This window comes from Lasiodiplodia theobromae (assembly GCF_012971845.1).
Source record: "Lasiodiplodia theobromae strain AM2As chromosome Unknown scaffold_3, whole genome shotgun sequence".
Taxonomy (NCBI): Eukaryota; Fungi; Ascomycota; class Dothideomycetes; order Botryosphaeriales; family Botryosphaeriaceae; genus Lasiodiplodia; species Lasiodiplodia theobromae.
The window spans coordinates 153,520-168,980 of record NW_023336519.1 but is presented as its reverse complement, the minus strand read 5'-3'; the positions used below and the strand labels follow the sequence as shown (position 1 = coordinate 168,980).

Genomic DNA, 15,461 nt, shown 5'->3' with positions numbered 1-15,461 from the left:
GAGGGAGCAGCGCATGCGGGTCCGTCGCGCTGGAGACGTGCATGCCTGCGTCCGCAGGCGCAGCCTGATCTCTCTCTCGGAAGTCTGGACGGCGTCTATGTCCGAAGGGAGCGAGGTCGTTCGCAACCTAGCTGCCACGCTTCAGGGACGGCCGGCGCGGCGCCGGCCAATGGGCGCCCGCGCGTTGGAGCCACCGCGCCGTTGCCTGCGGAACGCTTGTATGGGGAATCCATGCTGCTGTTTGATACAGATGGCCGTTGCAACATGACAAAGGGTATTGCCCAATGATACGAGACGGGCTCGCTTCGTGCCGAGGCCAGGCGGCGCGCAGGGTGCGGAATGAAGGCGCGGACAATCGTCGGGCAGCGCGCTATAACGCAAGGAATAGAGACGGCACAGGGTCTGCGTGTTGTCTGCTGCAGGCGGCCGTTCAGTACGCAAATACCGTACCGTTCTGATCGAACAACCCGACGCCGGATGATCGTGCATGGCCCTGCCGCAGCACCCGGCGTCGACTCGACCCATGCTCGGTCGTCAAAGCTTCTGGCTGTGTCATGCAACGCGCGCCTCGAGGGTCTGGTTCGACGCTTACACGCTCTCGCGATGGTAGAAGATCGCCTCGCACCGCGCTGCTCTTGACTAAGGCGCCTGCTACCTCACTCGCCCTCCCCTTTTACGCATTCGAGACTCCCGCCTCCAGCTCGAAGCCAGCCGCAAACCCTGGGATCGGTGGACCCTCTGCAGCCAATTCACCCGCTAGCCGTCGCCCTGCCTGCCCTTTGCCCGCCCGGCCGTGGATGGGGCTCGCCGTTGTTTGCTGCTAGCTCGCCCCCAGACGCTGTGTCGCAGTGTCACAGCCCGGTTGTTCTCGCGAGCCTGCTGCGCGCCATAGCTTCGTAGCAGACGCCGAACGCAGCGCTCGCCCCACGCCAGCGCTCGAATCCGGGTCGCAACAGCGCAATTGCGACGACTCACGCATCGAGAATTTCTGGAAGCAGTCCGAAATTCAGGATCGCCTGCCTGCGCAGCCCGCATCGGATAGGCCGGTTAGTTTCAGTACGAAGTCTAAACGCCGTCTCTAGACGGCTGCGCAGCTGACTTGCTGGGCCCCGGACGGCTTGTACCCTGGCCCTGCGCTTCGCTCGGCCTCGCATCTCCCCAGCCGGCCTCCAGCCTACGACTGCGACTCTGCTGCTTACTCGCCACAATTGCTCCAGCACCGTGCAATTCCTCCTCCCTCTCCCTCAATTGCCTGTCGCCGGCAGTGCATGTCCGCCGCTCAGTCCTGCGCTCGACCCTCCGCCGGCGTTGAAGCGCCTGAGAGCCGATCTTAACTCCGCCTTCCGGGTCACGCCGCTGCGAGCTGTGCATAGCTCGACGTCCAAAGGCCCGAACGACGAATAGGTACCGCTCCTGAGCCTGCGATGCATTGACGCCCGCGCTGACCGTATGCCATGCCAGCCCAGAGCCTGCCACCCGTCTGCTGTCCGCCAGCTGCCCGCTGCGCACTGCCCCGCGCCCTGCACGTCCCGCCTCTCCCGCGAGCACTACTCCCGCCAGCAAGCTACTTGTACCCGCCGAGTACTCGTCGCTGCGTCCGGAGCTACGCGCTGTCCATCCTTACCCACCAGCGACCCCAATCTGGCTGCGACACGACTCCCTGCCAGCCGCTGAACACTACTGGTGGACGCGCGAACCCAACCGTCATCGAGTTGGCGGTGTGTAGAGAGACGCACCCATAGGCATGCCAGAGATACCCGAAACAGCCCCCGATTCGACCATGGCTGCCCCTGCAACGGTCGACGCTGCGAATGGCGCCGGCGACGCTTCTGCAGATGTGAAGGGTAAGCTCTCCCCGCCCTCCACACAAGGCGTCTGACGGCCTCCTTAAGCTCCGCTAACCTCTCACCACCACCAGCCTCCTCGCCCAATGCCAAAACCGACTCTTCCCAGCCCGCTCCCACTGCGACGTTCCCGCCCCCTAAAACTGATAAGCCAAGGCCACACGTGTGCGGCACCTGCGGTCGCTCGTTCGCGAGGCTCGAGCATCTGAAGCGTCACGAGCGCTCCCACACAAAAGAGAAGCCCTTTGAGTGCCCGCAATGTACCAGGTGTTTTGCCAGGCGCGACCTGCTATTACGGCACCAGCAGAAGCTCCACCAGGCTGGCGCTGCCTCTACCCGGCCCAGAAATGGTCGCCGCGAGAGTACAACAGGCATCCCACCCAACGGTACCGCCAACAGAGTACGCAAGAACTCGATCGCAAGCGGCGCGAACGGAGCCGTGGGAGCTGGAGGACCTACTGCACGCCCGCGAGCGAACACAATAAGTCACATCGATGCTGGTGCTTTGAACAACCTGCTGGCCGCTCATAACACCACCTCTGCGAGAAGCCCCGGTATCCCTATGGGCCACGGCCACGGCCATGGTCACAGCCACCACCCCAGCCTTTCGGGCTTCCCTGGCTCGCACAACTTTGACTTTCGCGGAATGCAAAGCACAATGGACCACTCAAATCACCACGGCTTGCCCAAGATTGACACGCATCTGGGCATGGGCCTTGGTGGCGGTCTGCGGACGGCCCCCATCCCAGGCTTTGATCACATGATGGATCTGGACAAGCTATTCGCCTCTGGCTCGACCATCAACCCGGCACAACTGCACTTCAGTGGTTCTCTGGGTACGCCGGCGTCTCCTTTCGGCACATTCCCCCCTTTCTCTGCCGGTGCTGGTATCGAGGAGGATGAGTTCGACTGGATGGCTGGCTTGGACAGCTCCCTGAATCTGAATGCTGGCTCCAACGAGAACGCCGTGGACGAGTCTTCTCCTTCGGCAATCAGCACTGCGAGCCAAAGCGGTTTCAGCGAGGTCATGCTTGACGGTTCGAATCAGCCTTCGCAATCCACAAGCTCTATGTGGCAGGGTTCGCTGAATGCAACCTCGATGATCGATACTAGCTCAATATCGCTGGACGCTATGAACGCCGTCTTTCCAGAGCTCATGGACCCCCTGAGCACCGTCTCCCCCAAGCAGCTGCAAGACCAGAACAACGGGCAAGACATGTACTTCTCCTCGCCTCCGCCGTTGAACTCCATGAGTCCTACTGCGGGCATTCCTGGAATGCCGAACCAGTACTTCCACCCACCCACGACTTTCACATCTGATAGCACAAGTATAGCTTCCTCTTCAGTCAACGGCAGCGCTCGCCAGAGCTCGGTGACGTCCGTCTCAACTGATTCAATCACTGATGCCACTCGACAGTCTCTCCTCATGAGCTTGTCGCAGGCGATGAATTATAGTTCCAACCAACGGAAATATTCTCAGCCGGCCATCAGCTCACCTCTATCGCCCGGCCTCCCTGCCATGTCATCGGCGCAGCTGCCTTCGCTGCCAAGCACCAGTGACCTCCAACGGTTCGTCAACGCCTATATTCAATATTTCCAGCCGCACATGCCTTTCTTGCACATTCCAACCCTTTCCTTCGACTCTTCTCTGTATTCGACCAATCCGCGCGCTGCAACATTCGGCCACGGAGGTACCATTGGCGGTGGCGAATGTCTGATTCTGGCCATGGCTGCTATCGGCGCGTTGTACGAATTCGAACAGGCTGCCAGCAAGGAGCTGTTCGAAGCCGCGAAGAAGATGATTTTGTTCTATCTTGAGGAACGTCGACGCGCAGATCTTGCAGCGGCCGTGAACGGCCTGAACCCCATGCACGAGACCAACCACACAACCCCCCTCTGGCTTGTGCAGTCGATGCTACTCAACCTCATCTACGGCCACCAATGTGGCGACAAGCAGGCCAACGATGTTGCGTACACCCACTGCGCTGCTCTAGTCAGCTTGGCGAAGGCCGCAAACCTCGACCAGCCCGCGGACGAGACTGCCAATGGATCAAACGCGCGTAACCACGGTGATGGCGACATCGACATGGGCGACGACGGTCAAGCTCCCAATCAATGGGTCAGTGTCGACGAGCACTCCCAGTGGATGCGTTGGAAGACACAAGAAGAACGCAAGCGGACCCTGTACGCCGTGTTTGTGCTTTCAAGTCTCACGGTTATCGGGTATAACCACGCTCCAAGGATTTTGAATTCAGAGTTACACCTGGATCTTCCGTGCGAGGAGGACTTGTGGGCCGCTGATAGCGCCCAAGCGTGGGTGGCAATGGGTGGTCAACAAGTCGCTAGCCAGAAAGGTATCGCCTTTGCTGACGCGCTGACTCATTTGCTTACAGCAAGTGAGCGACAGCGTTCCAGTGCGCAGAACTATCCCGACGAGCTTGGTGAGAGCGTTCTCAAGCCAAGTACTTTTGGTTGCTACGTCTTGATCAATGCTCTCCACGTCTACATCTGGGAGACCAGGCAGCGTCACAACGGTCGGCAATGGACCACCGCCGAGACGGAGCAGATGCACAATCAGATCGAGCCAGCGCTCAAAGCGTGGCAAGCTGCTTGGAGGGCCAATCCGCACCACAGCCTAGAAAGGCCGAACCCCTACGGACCTCTTCCAGCTGACAGCATTCCTCTCTTGGATCTTGCCTACGTGCGTCTGTTCGTCAGCCTTGCTCGGTCGAAAGAAGGCTTCTGGGCCCGCGACTTCGACGCCATGGCTGAGGAGCTGGCAAGGGGCGACGAGATCATTCAGCACGCTGAGATGGATTCGGATAGCTCGTCCGACGTCCACTCTAACCGGAGCACCGCGCCGAACAGCTCCCCAGGTGGCATGAATGGCGTCGGTCCAGATTTCTCTGATTCCGGGATGATGCCGAACGGCAGTTTCTCTTCGGCCAAATCCTCCAAGCGTGAACGCCACCTCCGCAAGGCTGCATTCTATGCTGCTGATTCGCTTTCAATGTCAGCCAAGCTCGGTGTCACTTTCGCCGACTTCACTTCGCGAGAGCTTCCCATTCAGTCTGCCATGTGCACCTTTGACTGCGCGCAGGTGCTTGCGGAGTGGGTTGCAACAGTCCAGGAGCGTGTTGGTCGTTACATGGGTATTCTGGGCAAGGCCGAAGTCGACTACAATCAGGTCCCTGCAATCATGCTCCTGGAAGAAGAGGACACCAAGCTCCTGCAGAAGGTTGCTGAGATTTTGGACAATGCGGAGATGAAGATTACCTTTGATACTGGAAGTATGGGCTCGTCGGCTGGAGTTGGCCTCCCGGCGCTCAACAATTATGGTTACGGAAGCAAGCTCCTCATGGTTACGGCCTACATGATGGAGCATGCTGCCGTCTGGCCCGGTAAGACCAACGTGATTCACGAACAGCGCAGCCAATCGCTAACAAATCTTAGTTACTCATGTCATGGCGCGCGCTCTCGAAGCTCACGCTAATCACGTGCATGCCAGAGCCGAGAGCTCCATCACCGCCTAAGCGACAGCATCGTTACGGATCGCCTGCAAACCCCCTCAGGCGACGTCAAATTTCTGTATGGTTCAGCTTTCACGATTAATGCTTCGACGAACAACAGGGTAGCCATCGGCAGCCGCATATACGTATGTATGTGCCCAAGATTGCGGCTCTCGAGTGCACCAGGGAAAGGCGCGCTTTCATCGGACGATCTCGCACTTTGGATACCCCATAACGCCTTGTATATGTATGGCTCCGGGAGAAAGGTCTTCCGTCCAAGTAAATACACCACGCTCACGACCGGAGGATGATGAATGCCAAGCGCCGTACGAAGGGAAAAACAGGATACGTCTTCATCACTTCTACCTGGTCGAAAAAATGTCTACGGATTCGCTGTCGTATATTCCTGAGGGTCTGGTCTCGACGCTCAGTCCCCTATCAATGTCTCTTTCCGTCTGGGCGGCTTCAATTCTTTCATGCAAACTATTTCAGCGCCGACAGCTTCATTCCGTCGGACATACATCAGGTTTTGTTTTACTGGCTCTGTGCCATTCTCCGACATGCGAATAAAAGTTGATAGTATTGAGGGAGAAGTCAAAATGTGGGACATAAGGGAACCCATGTGGCTAGGAGCTTGGTCTCGTGCACAGGCGGCGTCTATCCGTCTGTCGATTTTGCTAAGTTTTATCTTCGAGTACCCCACACCTGCGATATCTCGCCGCCACGACCAGTCCGCTTGCGAAATGGCTGGATTTGAAGCTTTTTCGTCTCAGTATTGGCTAATGTCCTGAGCTTTATTCATACATTCTCAAGCTGAGTCTTTCTAGTCGTCTCTTCATTCAGCACACCTCTGTGGATGCGCTTTAGTCTTTGGGATTTTCTTTAATGGCGCTGAAGGCTGGGATGGGGCTGGTTGGTGGGCGGGTCGGGGGGGCTATACGGGGTACGGAACGGGTTTGATTTCATTGCAAGGCTTTGTTTTTTGAAGTCTCATGAGGCAGGTGTCAATTCCTTGGTCAACCACTGCCTTCCCAAGCAGACTTCAGGTCTGCTTTTCCAATTTTTTTGCGACCCTTCTTTCAAACTCGAGCGAGAAAGGAATGGACGGGCCAATCAAGAACGGAAACTTTCGAAGGGAAAATAGTCGGTTGGTAGCACAAGATGAACAGCTATCAGGTGGTTGGTTAGCTAGTAGTAGTACATAGCTAGCCCGAGGCAGCCGTCATGAAAACAAAAGCTTCTTCTTTTATGGCTATTGGCTATCTCCTGCATTTCAGTTGAAAAGATCGCATAGTGATTGTAGTCAGTCTATCTACCGGTCTTTTATAGACCAACTGGCTGATTGCTAGCTTGTTTGCCTGGAATATGCTGGAAGTTGCCTGTGCCCGGCTTGATTTTCCAGTATTTCCCTCCTAATTATGGCGCATGCCGTGCAGTAGGCCATTAGCTACGTCAAAGTGCCATCGTCTGGGACCCTACGCCCTTCGGTGAAACCGATGATCACGAGGCTGTACTGACGCCGTTGGCTGGCTGGCATTTAGTCTACACGCCTTCAATCTCCGGGAGGCTCTAGCAGCCGTTCGCCGGAGAGTGGATAGGCGTTCTCACCGGTCAGCCACCAAAGTACACTATGGATTGCACGTTTTCTCTCTCAGAGAGAAACGTTTGTCAATCCTCCCGCTAGTATGCCATCTCATTTTCTCGAACGCCGATCCGTGCCGCGCGTCACGAGGCAAGCCGTTTTTCTAGCGGAGCTTATGGTTTTGGGCTGGTTCGCGGATGGACCGGGGGGCCAAGGCGTGCAAGGCATGCCACACGAACCGCCGTACTACTGACCGAGACTAGTAGGGAAGCACTTCATCTGTTGCTTGCTGCCGTCTCTCACTCTGCTCTACTAACCACACGGCCGCGGGTTTAATAATCTTTTTTGCCTCAATCTTTCCCTCTCACATCACTGTCGTCCTCCCTCCGGTGGGAGAGGGCTTTTGCCACCCTGCGCATGACGCCCACTGACGCACCTCAACGCAAGCGCTAAAAGTTGGGAAAAGAGGCAAAGTTCTGACTGTTGCGGGAATAAAGAGACGGGTTGGAGGGCCGCAGGTTTGGTGACGTTATTGCAGTGTTGGGGCGGCCGGAGCCGTGGGGGTGTGTGTAGGGCAGCAAGTCAAGTGAGGCTGACGTTTGGACGTTTTTTTAATCATCCGTATTACACCATACAAAACGAGAGGGGGGCGGGCGTTATTAGTGGGACGGTCGGAGAGCAGAAGCAAGCGACGATCCGGGCGGACTATCCGGTCGTAGGAGCGAGCGAGCCACAACGCGTTGCCCGTTTTTGGTCTACTGTGTATTTTACCAGGGTTCGAAGAACAGCGCCACCACCCACTAAAAAGTAAAAGACCGCTTATATTCCCCACTAATCACTAGAGTGCTGCACCTCTGTCGTTGTCTTGCCCTTGTCCTTGCCTGCCATGCAATGCCACTTCCCGAGGGCCTCGCATATGCAGATCTCGGACGTCCGACAAGCAGCAGTCCGGGAAAGAGGAAAAACGAACGACGATGCCGGCAAACGTCGGCTAAAGATGGTAGAAGGAGGTTTGGGCAGCTTTCGCACACGGCGGGCCGTTGTCGAGGTAGCTAGCCTGGCCAGCGCGCTAATGCCATGGGGGGCTTGTCGTTATTGCAGCTTCGATTGATTGATTGATCGAAATGCTCAAGACCTCAGTGACGGAAAGATTCCACGTTCTAGATGTAGTTCCGGAGGAGAGAGTGGCTTCCGCTAGGTCTTTCGTCGTACTCGCTCGTTGATGGTACGCTCTCGCCCCAGCTGCTGCTCTCTGGCCTGGCTGGCTGGAACGAACAACCGGCGCTGCACGCCATGCATGCAGGACGAGCACGGATGAGATGGCCAGATGAAAACGAAAAATTGTGGGTGCCTCCACACACCCACTTACTCTGTATTCTCTTTCACGCATACGCGACCTCGCACGCCGTATGATGCTGATGCCGACTTGTTCCCAAAAATGATAAACGCCAACCCCCGATTGCCCGCTCGTTCAATTGCCGTGATATATCCGCCGTGCCGCGCGCGCGTTTGCCGCTCATGCCGATGCTACGCCTCCCCAATCCCCGAATCCTATTAAAAAACGCCCTGGGCTATGCATGTGCTACACGATAGTAAGGAAAAAGGAGTAAGCGCAAAGGAACACAGAAAAAAATATGGGGAAACGTCCCATGCACAGTGTGCCAAGGTTACCTTCGCTCGCATCCCGCTTCCGGAGTCGTTGGTGTTCCAGCCTCCCTACGACCTCACGCCACTCGTCGATGTGTGCGTGTGTGCCGTGTCTTGCACCCTTTCTTACCCCGGATGATGCTGCTCTATTTTTCGAAAACCATGAAATTTCGACCCACTTCCCCACGCGTCCCACCCCAACCCCCCAGCCTCTGTTGCTTGCTGCACGCACGAAACCCAGCAGCGGAACTCCGTTTCCCTCGTCGGCTGATCGGCTTGTCCTCGCCCCCAGCCGACATGCGTGACGAAAGTGGCTCTGAGGAATCCCTCCTTGCTTTGCCATCCATGAGGCTGGGGCTAGACTGACATCTGGGCCGCAATGGGGCTGGCTGGACGGGCGCGCTTATGCCGGCGCCGGGTTGGCTGTTGTGGCGGCGGCGGAAGCGGCTTTGGGGCGGCGCGGCTGCGTCGCAAGAGCCTTCTTCATTAGCAGCAGAGGGATGATGTCTCCAGTCTTGGTGCGCGACAGCGCCTTGCGGCAGACGGGACACTGCGAGCGCTTGGGTTCGCCGGGGCCGGCGCGCTGCTCGCCAGCTATGAGGGCTTCCATGAGACATGTGTGACAGAAGACATGGCCTGCACAGAGTGGGAAGTCCCGGCATTAGTGACATACTCGGACGGCAGTGATGTGAGACGCGGAAAGAAAAGGGTACAGCGGAAAAGACCGCAGTGACATCTGGTGAGCTGGAGATCGGTGTCCCCATCGAGGCTACCGCTCCGTGGGGGTGGGGGAAAGGGAAAAGAACTGGGGAAAGCCGGGGAAACATGGGGGTGTAGGTGAGTATTTAGAGAAACGGAGAAACTTACCGCATGAGGTCGCCGTGAGGTCCTTGGGCGTATCCATGCAGATGACGCAGGTGAGGTTCGTCAGGCGCGGAGGAGCGTCGGCGCCGTTCTGCGATTCTTGTTGGGCCTTGACCTGCTCGGCCCGCTGCTTCTGCAGCGCCTCCGCCAGCGGAGTGTCGTCGTCTATCAGGTCTATCCGCTCAATCTCCTCGACCTCGTTCCGTGGTGGTGCATTGCTCGGTCCGCCGCTGTTGCTGCCACTGGCGCCGCCGCCTTGCCTGCTGCCCCTTCTGCCGGCCGCTGTGCTGCTCCCGTCATTTCGCTTGGGTCGCTTCGGGGAAGGACTGAGGGGTTCGAATAGCGGCGAGGTGGCGTCGCGCTTGCGGCGGGCGTTCGGAGGCATGGGAGAGGATGGCGAGTCGGTGTTCGGTGGACTTTCGGCTGCGGTGGGTTGCTGGGCGTAATGAAGGGTCCGCAAGGTCGAACGTTCCTGGCTGATGGGCGGGGTTTGCTCTCGCGTCAGGTCGACGTAACCGTGGTTTCGGCCAGGTGGTGGTGATGGCAGGCGCGGATCGTAGCGCGTGGAAGGTGGCGATTGCGCAGGGCGAGGGAGGTGGTTGTTTTGATCGCGACTGCGCGAAGCGGCGGTTCGCTGGGTAGCTGCCTCGTCGGCGCCGTCATTCAGCACCTGGGCGAGGAAATTGGAGCGGGTAGATGTCGGAGCGGCGGTGGTGGTATCCTCAATGTCCTGGTCGGGGTCGTATTGCGTGTGCATCGGCGGCAGCGTCAGGTGCTGGACAGCCTCGTGGCGGCCGGGCAGCGAGCGGGTGTCGGCAGCAGCATCGGGCCAGGACCATGACCAGTAGCCCATGTGGTCTGGGGGCTGCTGGTGCGAGGACGAGCTGTTGGCAGCAAACGGACTGCTTCCAGACATGGCGGCGAGCGAGAACTACGGAATGCGCAAAGAAAAGGCAATGGGGCACACGACGGATGGTTGCTGTAGGAGCCTGCCTTGGCCCTCGCCGTCTTCCTCTCCTGGCAATCCCTGGGATTGCACTGGATAGAGCTCAGGTTAAGGTGGAGGAGAGCGGCCGCGCAGGCACAGCTCACAGCGCGGTCGGGCCTCCGTCTGATTCCACCCACACATGACGCGCGCACTACAGCTCCACCACCCGCCGTCCCGCGAACTGCTTTTTCCTCGTCCCACTGCCCGCCCAGCTCCGTCGCTGGCCACGAAATGCCCCGCATATGATGCTCCAAGCGACTCCGAGCCGTGTCGCGCGACTCCAGCCTGCCCTGCGCTCGCCGCTTTTGCGCTTTCGCCTGCGCGCCACTGTTCTGCCCGTATCAACCTTATGCGCCCCGCGACGCTGCTATGCGCACCAGGCAGAGACCGCCGACGAGGCCAGGCCGCGCTCGAAGAGCCTGCTCGGTATGAAGCTGCCCCCAATTGCGCCCAAGTCCTGCGCTTCTCGACTGACATAATGCGGAAAAAAAAGTCTCTTCAGAGGCCCGCGTCAACGATGTAGGAGTCCAGCAGCTCAGCGCACACGCACACAGTCAGATTTTCTCCTCCGAAGCTGAAGCACCGCCGAAAGAGCTAGTCGATTTGGCCATTGATCACCTCACACGCCATGATCTGTTCGGCAAGCACCAAGATTCGTCTCCGCCCATCAGCTTCGACATGCCGCCGCTCCACAGCGACAAGAAGAACCTGGACGAACATTTCTACAAGCTGGGCATGGACTCCGCCCACCCCTATCTGGAAATGGCAAACCGTTTCGTACAGCAAGAGCCGCCTGAGAGACCACAATGGATCCGGCAGAGCGGCTGGACAAAATACGTCGACGGGACAGCCGTGCGCGTGGATGCGCCGGACGAGGAGCTTTTGACCTTCGATGTCGAAGTCATGTGGAAGGAGACATCATATGCGTGTATGGCTTGTGCCGTAAGCCCTACCGCTTGGTATGCCTGGATTTCTCCTTGGCTCTTGGGAGAATCCGAGACGGACCGCCACCTCATTCCCCTAGGCGATCCCACCAAGCCGCGCATCATAGTTGGCCACAATATTGGCTACGACAGGGCGAGGATTGCCGAGGAATACGATCTACGCCAGTCGAAGAATTTCTTCATGGACACCATGTCGCTACATGTCGCCGTCAATGGCATGTGCTCACGTCAAAGACCCAAATGGATGAAGCACAGGAAAGAGAAGGAACTAAGGGACAAGATCGCCGCGTCTGACGAGAATGTTGATCTCAACGCGTTACTTCAGTCCGGCCAGCTCAGTGATGAAGAGGAGGAATTGTGGATAGGGAGAAGCTCCATCAATTCTTTGCGCGATGTTGCCAAATTTCACTGCAACATTACTATTGAGAAGGCCCAACGAGAATACTTCGGAGAACTTGACCGCGAAGGTGTGAAGGAAAAGTTGGATGAATTACTGGATTATTGCGCTGCCGACGTACAAATCACCCACCGCGTCTACCAAAAAGTCTTTCCACTCTTTCATGAGCTCTGCCCCCATCCTGTCAGCTTTGCAGCATTGCGGTTCATGGGCACTGAGATCTTACCTATCAACGAGTCTTGGAATGACTATATCAAAAACGCCGAGGAGACGTACCAGAACTTATCCGAACAGGTGCAACATAGACTCCTTAATTTGGCAGAGACAGCTTTGGAAATAAAAGACGAGCCTGAAAAGTACGAAGCTGATCCTTGGATGAGCCAGCTGAATTGGTCAGGCCAGGAGATCAAGTATGTCAAGGGGAAAAAGAAAAACGATCCACCGAGGCCAGCTGCACGCCAAAAGAAGCCTGGAATGCCAAAGTGGTACAAGGATCTCTTTCCGAAAAGCACCGGGCCTATCAGTTTGACCACCCGGACGAGGATTGCTCCATTGCTTCTGCGACTTTCCTGGGACGGACACCCTCTATTCTGGACCGACAAGTATGGTTGGACATACCGTGTGCCTGTAGAAGGAACAGAATTGTCCGACGAGATGAAGGCCGCTCTTTGTGACTTCTCGGAGGATGAAAACACGACTCTTCGTCTCGACCGCGAACATCACTATCTCAAAATCCCGCACAAGGATGGACCACAAGCTCGATGCACCAACCCTTTGGCGAAGAGTTATCAACAGTACTTCGAGAACGGGCGGCTAACCTCTCAGTACACGTATGCCAAAGAGGCACTGGAGATGAATGCCTCCTGCTCGTACTGGATCAGCGCAAGGGATCGGATCAGGTCGCAAATGGCAGTGTTCGAAGGTGAAGCATTGGTCAATAAGAAGCCCCAGAAAGATAGCCAATTCGAAAATGATGGATCTAGTCCGAGGCTCGGATACATTCTCCCTCAGGTCATCCCTATGGGAACTATCACGCGAAGAGCTGTCGAGAACACTTGGTTGACCGCGAGTAATGCAAAGAAGAACAGAGTTGGTTCTGAACTGAAGTCAATGGTCAAAGCCCCTCCAGGCTACTGCTTTGTTGGCGCGGATGTCGACTCTGAGGAGCTTTGGATTGCTAGTCTTATCGGAGATGCACAGTTCAAGCTGCATGGTGGCAATGCGATCGGCTTCATGACTCTTGAAGGCGACAAGGCTGCCGGCACTGATCTACATTCAAGGACTGCGTCTATCCTTGACATCTCGAGAAACGACGCCAAAGTTTTTAACTACGGCCGCATTTACGGGGCTGGTTTGAAGTTTGCTTCTACCCTGCTTCGACAGTTCAACCCAAGCTTAACAGAGGCCCAGACCACGGAAACTGCTTCCAGACTATACCAAGAAACGAAGGGCAAGAAGACTGTGCGCAGAATATTTCAAGAAAGAGCCTTCTGGCGCGGTGGTACAGAGTCTTTCGTCTTCAACAAGCTCGAGGACTTTGCTGAGCAAGAAAAGCCTCAAACCCCTGTCCTTGGAGCTGGTATTACTCAGGCCTTGACGAAACGATACTTGAGCAGGGGCAGCAGCTTCATCACTTCCCGTATCAACTGGGCGATTCAGTCCTCCGGTGTTGATTATCTCCATCTCCTCATCGTCGCCATGGACTACTTAATCCGCCGGTTCAACATCCACGCGCGTCTTGCGCTGACCGTGCATGATGAGATCCGTTACCTTGTCAAGGACGAAGACAAGTACCGCACAGCAATGGCTCTGCAGGTTGCTAATCTCTGGACGCGCGCTATGTTCAGTCAGCAAGTTGGCATCCAGGATCTGCCGCAAGCCTGCGCCTTCTTCAGCGCTGTTGATATAGATAGCGTTCTACGAAAGGAGGTGGACCTGAACTGCGTTACCCCATCGCATCCGACTCCGATTCCTCCTGGCGAAAGTCTTGATATCCTCACTCTCCTCGAAAAGGGCGACGAAGCTCGCCTTGACCCTACGAAGGAGCCTACTCCTGGAGACGCACCCGATCCTGAGGCCTTCCCATACGAAAAACGCGAACCGGTCATGGCCTCTCTCCAAAGCACAACCAACATTCCGTTCCTGCGCGCGCAGATCACCGCAGATGACAAGGAGCTCCTCGAAATCGTCAAGAGCGCCAGGCCGAAGAAGGAGGAATTGTCGGGACCCTCTTCCTCCACCACCCCCAAACGCTCCACGGCTGACTCCCCCTCAGCATGGAGACAAGCGCGTAAGAACGTCCCAAAGCCGCCGCACGCCCAGCGGCAGGCGGTTGTCCTGCCCTTCGAGCACGATGACCGCGCGTGGTTCCGCAACCTCGAGCGAAGCAAATCAAACTGGAAACCTGCGCACCAGCCGCATGGTGCGGCGGGGGGCTGGAGGAGCTGGGGAAGGGTATGAGATGGGGCAGTGGTTGCGAAAGAAGTCGTTCGATTCTGCTTCTTGTGTACAAAGTGTATGATTTGTCTGGTTAAAACGGCTGGGTTCTTCAGAGGTGTTCGGGCGGGACGGCGAAAATCTTCAGGGTTACGAGCGCTACTTTTTTTTTTGGCCTTCTCTGGTAAGATTCGATGAGCGTGGATATTGTGCTGGCCACTCACAACTTGTACGACTGTTGTTCTGTTGTAATTTGTAAAGCAAGAATCCAAGCCTGCATTGGCATCTTCCTTCTGTCAAAAACTCTCACTCACGTCAGAAATCATCAAGCCAAACCCCCCAGGCATCAATGACACTTTCTCATCCTGTCACTCACTCACTCCGGTACACGGCGGATCACGAGTGGGCTGGGCAAAGGAATCTAACGGGAAGGAACACTAACTCTCATCACCATCAAAAAAGCCGCAACGTATCCGTGGACCACGTAGCAAGCCAGCAGGCCTACGGATTACCAATTGCAGGAAAGTACATGTGCACCTTCCGAAAAGCGCAACGTTGCGAATGTTGGCATTCCCGCCAATCAACTACGGGTGCCGTCGTATCCCCCCTCTCCTCTTCAAATCAGATGCGCCACAACGCCCGCCGCCGCCGCAGCCGCGTAGGGTACCCCTCCCTGAAAAGGGAAACACGCCCGTCGGCCCCACGAAAACCGCAAACATTCGCGCGGCTCGGCGGACGTATACAGCAGCCCTTTCTTGCAGGCAAACATCCTCCATTCCTACAACGGCCGGTTTGCTGCTTAATGCTACGCTAGAAAGTAGAGCGGGAATAAAGAAAGTTCTGGGGGGAAGACGCGCGACACCACACGTCTGGAAGACCGTATTCCCGAGATTTGCTCGAACGCCTCGTGGCTTGTGTTGTTAAGCGAGAGTTTAAAGGGCAATTCATGCGCATGAACATCGTAATTGTTAGACATCTCGCTTTTTTTCTCTACTGCTCTCGAATTGGGGGGCCCGGGCTGGCCCAGCAAATTAGAATGATAGAAGGATCTTCATCATCATCGAAGACATACGAGGCTGGGCCCCGGGGGGGCAAGCTAGCCGGGGAGAGCCGCAAGAGGCAAAAATTAATTTTCGCGACGTTGGAAGTTGCGGACCAGCAGAGATGGTGATTCGACGGAAGTCGTGATAATTTCACACATTTTCGACATTTTCTTTGAATCATTCGTTGGGCCTACCAAGAGATTTTTT

At 56.6% G+C, this 15,461-nt stretch overlaps 3 protein-coding genes across 3 annotated transcripts; 2 read left to right on the top strand and 1 right to left on the bottom strand.

The window, feature by feature from the left end:
* Window positions 1-1,780: 1,780 nt before the first annotated feature.
* Window positions 1,781-5,377, top strand: LTHEOB_1007 (uncharacterized protein; the record flags this gene model as incomplete). The annotated part of the gene is made up of 3 exons (XM_035506674.1): window positions 1,781-1,844; window positions 1,919-5,245; window positions 5,298-5,377. The coding sequence occupies 3 exons, from the start codon at window positions 1,781-1,783 to the stop codon at window positions 5,375-5,377; spliced, it is 3,471 nt and encodes a 1,156-aa protein (XP_035367354.1).
* A 3,608-nt stretch (window positions 5,378-8,985) lies between these two features.
* LTHEOB_1006 (C3HC4 zinc finger containing protein) lies at window positions 8,986-10,362 on the bottom strand (the record flags this gene model as incomplete). The annotated part of the gene is made up of 2 exons (XM_035506663.1): window positions 8,986-9,176; window positions 9,450-10,362. 2 exons carry the CDS (start codon window positions 10,360-10,362, stop codon window positions 8,986-8,988), a joined length of 1,104 nt encoding a protein of 367 aa, XP_035367353.1.
* Window positions 10,363-10,676: 314 nt separating this feature from the next.
* On the top strand, window positions 10,677-14,235 carry LTHEOB_1005 (DNA polymerase gamma; the record flags this gene model as incomplete). The annotated part of the gene is made up of 2 exons (XM_035506652.1): window positions 10,677-10,860; window positions 10,928-14,235. The coding sequence occupies 2 exons, from the start codon at window positions 10,677-10,679 to the stop codon at window positions 14,233-14,235; spliced, it is 3,492 nt and encodes a 1,163-aa protein (XP_035367352.1).
* Window positions 14,236-15,461: the final 1,226 nt, after the last annotated feature.